The following is a 10,846-nucleotide window of genomic DNA, read 5'->3' on the forward strand; positions in this document are numbered from 1 at the left end:
CATAAAACGGCGTATAATTCAAATTAAAATTATATTACACGGAACAATAGTAAAAAACGTGATCATTGCGCTTAAATTTTCTCTTAATCTCATTTATTACTATAAATACAATGGTTTTCAATCGGTCGGGTCAAAATGGGTTTGGCCGGGTTTTGACCCATTACTTATCGGTTTGCTCGGGTTCGGATAAAATCGGGTTACGGGTCACAAAATCTTGTTCAAGACCCAATATTTTCGGTTCGGGTCGGTTTCGGGTCGGGTCGATTTTTGACAGGTCTACTTTGTAGTATCTTTTCCACAGACGGTGCCAAATTATTCCGGGTATGAAACAATAGGGTTCGGATCGAAGGCACTTTCGTTGATGTGGAAGATATGGCTTGACAAATTAAGGATACGGTTCATTTTTATTGAAAATTCTCATGCTCGTAAATGTTAAAAGCATTCATTCTAGTAGTTGATACTCCACCCTACATTGAAACGAAGATCCATTTCAGATTGGAGTGAGAGAATTAAAATTAGTGTGTATGCTACGATTGCAGACCATACTAGAATTTGCAGAAACTGAAACAAAAACTGTAGAACAAACAGGAATCTCTTCTCTTCTCTTCTTGTATAATCATATAATTGTACAATAAAAAAGAAGGATTGTCGCCACTTTAGACATGTCGTATAAATACTCCTAAAGTAGCAATAAACAAAACCTATTTTTGATACAAACTTGCTATTTTTATGCTGATATATATGGATGGATATGTTCTATTCGACTTGTTTATCTAACCTTATTTTCCTTGAAATATTTTTTTTTGTGTTAGCACCCGATTCACCCTTAGGGTTGATCTGGATTCGAGGCGAGTTATGGGTGGATAGGTTTCAATCCCCTCCCAATTATTGTTGCGGGGGATCGAACACGGGGTGTCGGGGTCATCGATACCAAAGCCAGGCCCTATTTTGTTCGCTTTATTTTGATTTATTTTAAGATACAAGTTAAGTTAAGTACAAAATTAAATTTTCGAACAAAACACGTAGTAAGCTTTTTCATACAATTTGAGACAAATAATCATATTTTTCAGATAAGATAAGTTTAAATAAATAAAATTCAAATAAAATAAGTTCAATACGATAAGAAAAATTCAGATAAGTTTAGATAAATGAAATAGAATAAAACCTTATTTTGTTTGGAACATAGACATTTGTGTGTGATATTGTCCAAAAAAATAATTTATTTAGGGGGAGTAATCTGAAATATTTTATTTGGATTTTAAAAATATACAAGTAAAAAAAGGGAGGAAACCAGGAGATTTAAACAACTTTACCTTTTGATTTAGTACCATGACAGTTTATATGAGAAAAGCAAAAAAAAGTTGACAGAAGGAAGTAAAACATGTATGTCAAGTTTACATGAAAAGAAGGCAAAGAAACTCTAAGATTCAAATCCCAAACAGATCAATCTTTTGTTCCCATTTATTCTTAAGGTACCTTTTATGCCACCACCTTAACTTAGCTTGTTATTTCCAAATTCCCAACTAATTAATAACATTTGCCTCCTCTTTCAAGTTTTGCTTATATTCTTTTCCTCTTCTCCTTTCTCTCTCTTTTTCAGCCAGGAAAAGCACTTGATTCTATCATTATTCTCACTGCACTTGTTATAATAAATGAAGCCGACTATCATACACTCCCCTTTGCCCATACATCATTACGGTTTCCATTATTTCACAACGTACAATCTGCTGCTGCTGCTGCTGTAGTGCTGTTGTTGTTCTCGCATCATTCTATTCTGATAAACTTATCAAGTTAGCCAGGATATCTGAATATCTTCCAGATTGCTACGGGATATTATAGGAAAGCTCAAGAAGATGGTTTCCATGCTTCTGCATTGTCTACCGGTTCTGTTGCTAGTATTTCTATCAGGTGATTCGATCATATGTTCTCATTACTTAGGCTGTTCATTTAAATAGTAACTCTACATGATATTTTCTGATAATTCCTTATCAGGAGAAGGAATAAAATCAGTAGATTAATTTCAGATAACAAAATTTCCCTAGTTTGATTTCATCTACAAGGTGAAGCCACTTTCTAAATAAGAAAAATAACTCTGTATGTTTCCCACCATGTAATTAATAGCTTCATTTTTCATGAACTAGTATGAACAACAGACTTATGCATACCCGTTCCATGGATATCTATGCTTCAAGATGATCTTTAATATGATTGTATGCAAGTCTGTAGCATTAACACCAAAAAAAGAAAGAAAGAAAACTTACAGTTTTATGAACATTTTCAGGGTCAAGTGCTGTAGTAACAAACAAGTTCCAAATATATGATACTTATCCAACAGAGATCACTCATGGCACCTACCCAACAACGATCATGCACGACACTTTTCCAACAGATATGCCACCTGACAATCCAACGGATGTTCCAACTTTTGATCCAACTCCCACCACCACCCCGACAACCAGTCCCACTACAAACCCGCCGTATACGCCAACCACAAACCCGCCAACTATACCAACCACAACACCAACCACCCCAACTACCACACCAACAACAACGCCAACCACACCATCCACAAATCCTCCACCGTCATTGGGAGGAGGAGGTGGGGATGGAGGAGGAGGAGTAGGAGGTGGGGATGGAGGAGGAGTAGGAGGTGGGGATGGAGGAGCAGGAGGTGGAGGAGGGGCAGGTGGAGGTGGAGGAGCAGGAGCAGGAGGAGGGGCAGGTGGAGGTGGAGGAGGATCTTGGTGTGTAGCAAACCCAAGTGCCTCAGAAAAGGCTTTACAAGTTGGTTTGGACTATGCATGTGGATATGGAGGAGCTGACTGCTCTGCAATTCAACCAGGAGGAAGTTGTGCTGATCCGAATTCAGTAAAAGACCATGCTTCTTACGCTTACAATAGCTATTACCAGAAGAACCCAGCTCCTACCAGCTGTGATTTTGGAGGAACTGCCCAGCTTGTCAGCACAGATCCAAGTAAGTACATTTTTTAGACTCTATTCATCTGAGAATGTATCCATGATCTTTTTCTTTAATCATGGAGGAATACCAATAAATGGAATCCTGCCCTCTGATAATCTATGTTGTGAAAGAATAAACATAAACTCAAGAAGCGAATTGTAGCATTTTACCAAGTTACCAACCAAATCTTTTTCCTGTTGCAGGCACTGGAAATTGTCGCTATTCGTCATCAAAAGGATCAACAAGGTAAGCATTCAACTGTTGGTTTTTAGCTTTCATTTCTTATACAAAAGCAGATCGACTACTTATGTTACGTTCTGTTACAGCACAACACCACCAATTTCACCAACTCCTCCAGCTCCATCCATGGATACACCACCAACTACATTCAGTCCACCAAGTCCATCAATCGGAACTTTCCCAGGACCACCTCTCGGAGGAGCATCAGTTTATGGGCCAGAACCAACAGGAAGCCCAAATATGGCTTCTGCCATTTCTGAGAAATGGATTTTCTTCTTTAGCTCAACAACAGCCATATTTATGTACATTCTACTAGCAAATCATTAATGAACAAAGGTAGGAGGCAAACACTTTTTCCCACCAAGAAGCAGTACATGCCAGATGAAGTTGTTAGGAGGCACTCACTACTTGACATATGAACTTCAGATTTCAGGTCCTCCTTACTACCAGGAGGAGACTCCATTTATTACTCCTCACATAATACATAGTTCTTTGTTAGGCTGCGTTGTTGGCGCTATAGGCTTACAGCAATCTTTTAGTAATTTATACTTGTAGAAACAGTAATTTACAATTCAAAAATAATAATTAGGAGATTCTGTATTTTACAGCAAAGAATGATACAATTTCGTGCAGCTAAAAACTATGACTTACTCCTCAAAAATTACTTCGACATAATGCAACTCATGATGTTACAGCATGATAATATTTCAAAGTGAATACATATCGCGAAAATAGAAAGGGGAAAAACTCAAGTTCTTTGACCAAAGTGGGTTTCCATATATGTACCAGAAAGAGAGTCCTTTCATTCCATATGTACTAAACATTGGGTTCAGGAATAACTTATGAGACAGAGAAGGCAAGATAGAGAAGCACGAGATAAGTTTCATTTGCATTGCAACAAGATTATCCACTTCAGGTTTCTAGCCTTCAACTTTCACAAAATTATCCCAAACTCCAGTTTCTTATGATTTCACCCTTCAATAATGACAAGATAAAGGTTGCATATGCAGATAAATAATTAGGATACTAAGCTTCCTTAGTAATTGGAAGCATAATCAATGTGTTGCAAATGAAAATGTAGGAATAGCGTGAAAAAGAACCTTTATTTTCATTGGATATACCAACAAAAACAGTGACAATGGAACTCATTTGTCTGGTATATACAACATAGGTTCTGAAGCTAATACTGTCAAAACTCACAATTTATTTACTTTTTCTAAAAGATAAACATGACGTCGACAAATTTGATCCACATCAAAATCAAATCAATAGCAGGCCAGGCACAACGGTGATACAGATGATGGCTAAAGTTGCAACAATAGAAACTTGCTCAAATGATTTCTGCAGACCTCCAGTGTTTGTAAAATGCTGGAACGCCAAAAAGGCTGCAATTGTTAAAGATATAATGGCTCCTGCCTGTGTCCCCCTTAGGTTCATTGCTTGACGTGGAGCAACAATTACCAAAACCAATGTAAGGAAAGGGAGTTCCAGTTCACCTACAAACAAAGTAGACGAGTTAGGAACTAAAAAATAAGGACATTAAACAGCATCGATACCTACAGCTCTACAGGCTACAGGCTATCGATGGTCTATCAAGGGGGGTGGATGGGAAGATAACTTAGCATTAAGTGGCACATTCTACAGCTGAATAGAACAAACAGATCAAAGAAATGCATAAAAAAACATCAATGACATTAATAAAACAGTTTGGGGGATAAGAAAGGTTCAAGCACTCAAATGCCTATGTCAATTTGCTAGCCATTACATTCCCCAACACCCACTTCAATTTCCATTATCATTTTTTTTGGTGTGTGGAAGTGGGTTGGATTGGGGAGTACGGGGAGATTTAATGACATTGCCATCATACGTACTCTTAACGTATGCTTACATACTCTAATTAAAACATATATAGTAATTTCATTTCCTTAGTTCTCTAAAGGGTGAGGAAGAGAAAATGATAGTCACTGTTTTTAGCCCTCACCTGGAAGAGAGAAGAAGAGGCGGGCAAGGAGGGCTAGAGAAGCTGCCCAAGCACCATATTCTCCCCTGAAAATTGAAGATAAGTCTTACGTTGTAAAATTGATGAAGCAAAGAAAACTCATACAACTTTTTCAAAAAATATAAGAGGGGTTCAAAGTCATGAACAGCAAAACAACGAAAACAAGTTTCAAAAACTTACTGCATCCACGCGATGACACTTGCAGGTGCCTGTAAAGCAAAAAGAGGCACAAGAAACGACTTATGTATTGGGGTTCCTTTCACGAGCATGAGAATCCTGAGCAGATAGAAGGATTACGTGAGCTTGTGATCAAACAAATAAATATATAAAGGAATTGAATTGTGTTTCTACACTATGGAAAATGCATGAGATAGAAGAAGACATGTATGACATGTAAATAAAAATGTGCAAAATAAGTTTTTTCAGATCAATATCTGAAGTACGAAGCAGAGAAGAAACAATCAGATGGCTTCATAAAGATGAATCAAGAAGCTGATAGCCAACAGCAGAAGAATCACGATATGGGATTTAAGCCTATACTTCCAAAACTGCATTTGACATCAAGGATCCTCACAAGTAAGCTTGAAGAATGATCACCACGATCAAATTTTGAGTAATATGGGTAATCTATCTGTTGAATTTTCCAGGCAAAAGTTACATGTAAGAAGAAGCACATAAATAGACCTTCACCGGTACAAAACATGTTTGCCCGAAGCACCTATATCCATGAGAACTAAATATTTATAGATACTGGTTTTCAAATTCCCCAAGTACTCACTCTAATTTAGCTGATTGTTAACTGCACATCAGTTTGAGATAGGAAATGAATCCATTAAACCAAAAATGCCGGATTGATCCCGATGTGCACTTGCCTATTTTGGCCAAAATTACGAAACAAAATCCTAGCAATTCATATCTCAACACTTTGCAAGAACAAAAGATATCCAAGCATCGTTTTGCTAGGTTTGTGAAATCTTCCATCAATTGCCTATGTTCATTATTAACTTTGGGGAGCTTCTTCTAAAGAAATTTTGGTGAATTCAAGCATCGTTTTGCTAGGTTTGTGAAAAATCTTTCAATCAAATCAAGTAGTCATCAACTCATATGGATAACAAAAACAGAAATACAAAATCAGATTAAACTTTAAATTATGATAATTTTCAGCAAATTTATTGTGAGAATTCGAATTCTAAAATTCAAACAATAATATTTGTCATCGACACAAGTAATTATAGAGGCAAAATCGAAGAATTAAAGCAAGGGGATGTGATGATTACGCAGTAGAAACGGCAGAAATCCATGGGAGATTTCGAGGAGAGATAATCGAAGATAAGGAGTTACTGACAACCATTGAAGATCGCTTACTCCTGTTCTTCAGCGTCAAATTCTGGTGATTCAGCGACAATCTGTGCACAAAATTAAATCAATAGGAGTAGCACATAAGAATTTTAAAAAATGATTAAAATAACAACAATAGTCAATATATGTTATATTAATGAAAGCCAGAAAATGTCAACTAGCTTAACTAGAAAAGTATAGGAGTTGGTATTGTGGATCAAATCTAGTCTACATTATTTCCTTTTTCCAAACTTTTATAAAAGCAGGATAGAAAGAATATTCACCTGAGTGGATTAAAGTTGACAGAGGAAGGACATGAAAAATGGGAAGGGCGCTGTTGGAGAGAAGAGAAGACAGCTTTGGGCGGGGCCACGGCGGCGAAAAGACGAGGAGAAGAGCAGAGAGAAAGACATTGGGATTGCATTTTTGCTGATTATATTTTTTTTAACTTTTCAATGAAATTATTTCTGAGTGTTTGAATTGAATTTGTTGATGAATGTGTTGGGGAAGGGGGCGGGGGTGTTAGTAAGATGATGGTGCGCGAAAGGGGTGGCGCAATGGCGGGAGTGTGATGCACTTGTCACTTTCAATTTTATGTGAGGTGACAAGATCCTGTTACGTAGTGGTCAATATCTCCCTGTACTATTTTTGGAATTTTGGAAAAAATTTAATGATATAAAAATAGATGGAATGAGTATAAAATAAATTAAATTATATTGGGTGAATGAAAATATAGAAATACAATATGAATTGAATTGAAAATTTGGAGTTGAATAATGAAGGTATGTCGGTATGAAGTGACACTAGAAAGATTCCAAAATCCTCCCTTACTAATTTTACTTTGTCCGTTCATTTTTACTCGTAACGTTTATCATTTTTATTAAAAATGTCGACATACACAATTTTAATTATTAATATTTTTAAATCTCTTTAATTAAAAATTATAAAAAGTTGATATTTTGAAAATACACATTGAGACGAATTTAACAAGATCCCACAACACTGTATTTTATCTTACATATAAATCACAAAAAACAGTCAAAGTAGAATATGTTTTTTATGGTGCTAAAATTTAAAATTCTAAACGTTGCGAGTATTAAAAATCGGATGAAGTATTTTTTATTGGAGTAAAACTCGTGTATTGGCTTTTCAAAAGAGCTTTTGGAGGGCTCTCTACTCTCTCTCTCTACCAAATATGCTTAAGAATTCATTCCTAAAAACATCCAACATTTGTTGGTTCCTCAAATGAGCTCTCCAGTTTCTTTTTTACCATTTGGTGGTACATAATTAATTGTCTTTCAATCAAAGTTACTATCCACTTTTCAAACTTACTCCCCACTTTTCAACAAGAATCAACTCTTGAGGCTCTTGGACAAGAGCTACCTTGAAATAGCTCTCCATGAAGAGCCCCTCAAGAACCACTCAAGAGCCCCAATGTTGGCCAATAGATAGTTCTTATTGGAGAGCTACTTGGAGAGTTATTTAGAGAGCCACTCCAAGAGCCCCAATGTACATGCTCTTACCACAAGTAATTGAGAATATGGGTTGATTTCTTATATAATGATGCAAATTATTTATTGTAAATATTTGATAGTGGATGGATAATTTATTGTGAGAAAATATGATGTGAGTGTGGGTGGGGATCATAGGATAAAGCAAAATACTTCCTTCGTCCGTCCTTTTTTGTTCTTTATGTATTCCGTTTATGGTGTCTCATTTTATTCTTTACATGGAGAAACTTAATTTCCTTTATTATTATCACATAAATGCCTTATTATCTACTTCGGATATTACATCTATACCTGGTCTATAAAAAGCAAAACCATAAATCTATAGATGACATGTGGCATCCCCTTTTTTCATGCATCATTTTTTGACATGTGGCATCCCCTTTTTTAATTCATCATTTTTGTCCCAATTGTTTCTTATATTTTACGACTCTAGCACCTTTTCCACTTCATATTCTCCATTCAACATCGATTAATTACCATTTTAATTCATATATCAGTATTCAATCTTTTCCACTTCATCTCTTTTTTTAATACTTAACTAGTGTGTAGCCCGCGCGATGCCCCGGTTGCTACTTTGAATAATTAAAATTCAATTTTTTTTCAACTCAGTATTTGACTAAGATACATGTAGACTAGACCTGTCAAACGGGTCGGTCGGGTCGGGTTGTAAAAATTTACTTTCGGGTTCGGGTTGAATCGGGTCGGTCAATTTCGGGTTCGGGTTTACAAATGCTTGTTCAAGACCCAGAACTTTCGGGTTCGGGTCGACCCAACGGGTTGAGAGATTTTAAAACGCGCATTATATTTTCATTAATTTAGGTGAAAAATATACAAAATATTGGCACAAGTTAACAAATTTTCCTACGAAAGTTTATATTTTGTCAAATTCAATCATAAAATGGCGTATAATTCAAATTAAAATCATATTACACAGAACAATAGTAAAAACAACGTGTCTTTTATGCTTAAATTTTCTCATAATCTCATTTATTACTATAAATACAATGATTTTCAATCGGTCGGGTCTAAAACGGGTTCGGTCGGGTTTTGACCCATTCCTTTTCGGGTTGTTCGGGTTCGGATAAAATCGGGTTACGGGTCACAAAATCTTGTTCAGGACCCAGTAATTTCGGGTCGGGTTCGGGTCGGTTTTCGGGTCGGGTCGATTTTTGACAGCTCTAACGTAGACCATAAAAGTGAAAATATTCATTCAGTTCATCAACTACACATGTACATTACCTTCACCATAATGTTTTAATTGTTTATTTCACGGTTTTCTTAATATTGTAACGGTTATTTTTATTCTAATATAGTACATACGAAATAAGAAGTAACATAAAAATTTAGTTGTTTTAGACTTCATGTTAACATGTATTATAATTTAACGTGCATGGATAAATAACAATTAGTGGTTGGTTAAGATGGTAATGAAAGTTATACTCTAAACTTGAGGTCTTGTATTAGAACCTTATTGTATTGATTTTTGGTTGTCAATAATATCACATAACCTTGGTGAGGGGATGATGTGGCGTAAGCAGGAGAGTTCTATGTGACACATAAACATTTTTCGCAACGCCTTTTAATATATTAGTATAAATATTAATTTCATCATTTGATTTAATGTTATAAAGTATATTCTTTTAACCTTCAAATTTCTCACCTCTTTTAAATCATATATTCCTACTCAAATACAAGCTAGCCCTCCAAAAAAAATTGAATTTTAAAAGACAGTTTAACAACCACTAATTGCCCGTTCTTGGAACGGGCTTAAGAGCTAGTTATATTAAAACATACATCAGGAATGACACGTGTCACTTTCTGGTGAAAATTTTACCTGCCAATTTTTTTTTATTCATTTATTTATTTCAGTAATTTTTTTGTGGAAAAGATTCAGTATATTTGACTAGAACTTTATTAATCTTTTGAAAATCTGACAAAATCTTTTGTACTCCATACTACATTATTTTCGAATAATTATTTGTTACTCAAATATTTTATAAAAAATGGTCAAATTATAATTTTATAATATCCTTGCATGCACGGGACCTAATCTAGTTCTGTAAGTTACAACGCATTAGTAAGGTACATAAATAAATGGTGCAACGTTCTGTACCACAATGAACATCCAAAGTACAACGCTTAGGGACCTCCCCCATATGTTCATTCTAGGTATATACTACATTTCAAGAGCTTAGAAACTTATCCTCTTTCACTTTACATTAATAAAATTTTATTCAAAGACCGGCTCAACGACTTATTTAAATAAAACAACCAACACTTAAACAATTAAAAAATTCATTTTTAATATCCTTTAAAGACTTGTGATCAATGAAACCCTTGAGATCAATGAAACACTTGACTTTAATTAATTAATCCTCCTTGGCTCAACATGATTAATTAGCATGAAAGTTGTGCTTTAAAGGCACAATTAAACCTGAGCCCCGACCTAACCCAGTACGAAAAAAACACGACCCAACACAAACATGAAGTTGTTTGGCATGACTCGTGGACCGGACCTAGGCCACATTTTTTGAAAATAGCACGACAAGTCACGACAAAACATGCTAACTTCAGTAAAATTAGGCTTAAGCAACGGCCCGACACGAGGGCCCATGGACTTGGTTTGGATTTGGGCCTATTTTGAAAAATTCTGCACGATACAACCCCGATCCGATAGAAAATGGGCTTTGCCAACCCTGATCCGACCCGGCCCACACTTCACTCGATAGGCCCCTTGAAATCTAGTCTCCCAAGCTCAAACAAATTCGATTCCATAATTCAAGTTTGTCATTACCTCTA

At 35.8% G+C, this 10,846-nt stretch overlaps 2 protein-coding genes across 2 annotated transcripts; one reads left to right on the forward strand and one right to left on the reverse strand.

Moving 5' to 3' along the window:
* Positions 1–1,535: 1,535 nt before the first annotated feature.
* On the forward strand, positions 1,536–3,839 carry LOC110791123 (transcription initiation factor TFIID subunit 15b). The gene is made up of 4 exons (XM_021995879.2): positions 1,536–1,908; positions 2,282–2,974; positions 3,163–3,205; positions 3,286–3,839. Exons 1-4 carry the CDS (start codon positions 1,854–1,856, stop codon positions 3,524–3,526), a joined length of 1,032 nt encoding a protein of 343 aa, XP_021851571.2. The 5' UTR covers positions 1,536–1,853; the 3' UTR covers positions 3,527–3,839.
* Positions 3,840–4,283: 444 nt separating this feature from the next.
* On the reverse strand, positions 4,284–7,203 carry LOC110791124 (cold-regulated 413 inner membrane protein 2, chloroplastic). The gene is made up of 5 exons (XM_021995881.2): positions 6,821–7,203; positions 6,476–6,604; positions 5,379–5,474; positions 5,181–5,245; positions 4,284–4,695 (listed from the first exon to the last, which is right to left on the reverse strand). The coding sequence occupies exons 1-5, from the start codon at positions 6,958–6,960 to the stop codon at positions 4,460–4,462; spliced, it is 666 nt and encodes a 221-aa protein (XP_021851573.1). The 5' UTR covers positions 6,961–7,203; the 3' UTR covers positions 4,284–4,459.
* Between the last annotated feature and the right edge of the window lie 3,643 nt (positions 7,204–10,846).

This window comes from Spinacia oleracea, chromosome 5 (genome assembly GCF_020520425.1).
Source record: "Spinacia oleracea cultivar Varoflay chromosome 5, BTI_SOV_V1, whole genome shotgun sequence".
Classification (NCBI taxonomy): domain Eukaryota; kingdom Viridiplantae; phylum Streptophyta; class Magnoliopsida; order Caryophyllales; family Amaranthaceae; genus Spinacia; species Spinacia oleracea.

Coding starts and splice junctions, on each gene's coding strand:
- LOC110791123 (XM_021995879.2), top strand. CDS start 1,854: ATGGTTTCCATGCTTCTGCATTGTCTACCGGTTCTGTTGCTAGTATTT. Junction 1,909..2,281: donor GTTGCTAGTATTTCTATCAG/GTGATTCGATCA, acceptor GAACATTTTCAG/GGTCAAGTGCTGTAGTAACA. Junction 3,206..3,285: donor TCATCAAAAGGATCAACAAG/GTAAGCATTCAA, acceptor GTTCTGTTACAG/CACAACACCACCAATTTCAC.
- LOC110791124 (XM_021995881.2), bottom strand. CDS start 6,960: ATGCAATCCCAATGTCTTTCTCTCTGCTCTTCTCCTCGTCTTTTCGCC. Junction 6,605..6,820: donor GTCAACTTTAATCCACTCAG/GTGAATATTCTT, acceptor TTTTGTGCACAG/ATTGTCGCTGAATCACCAGA. Junction 5,246..5,378: donor AGTGTCATCGCGTGGATGCA/GTAAGTTTTTGA, acceptor TTCAATTTTCAG/GGGAGAATATGGTGCTTGGG.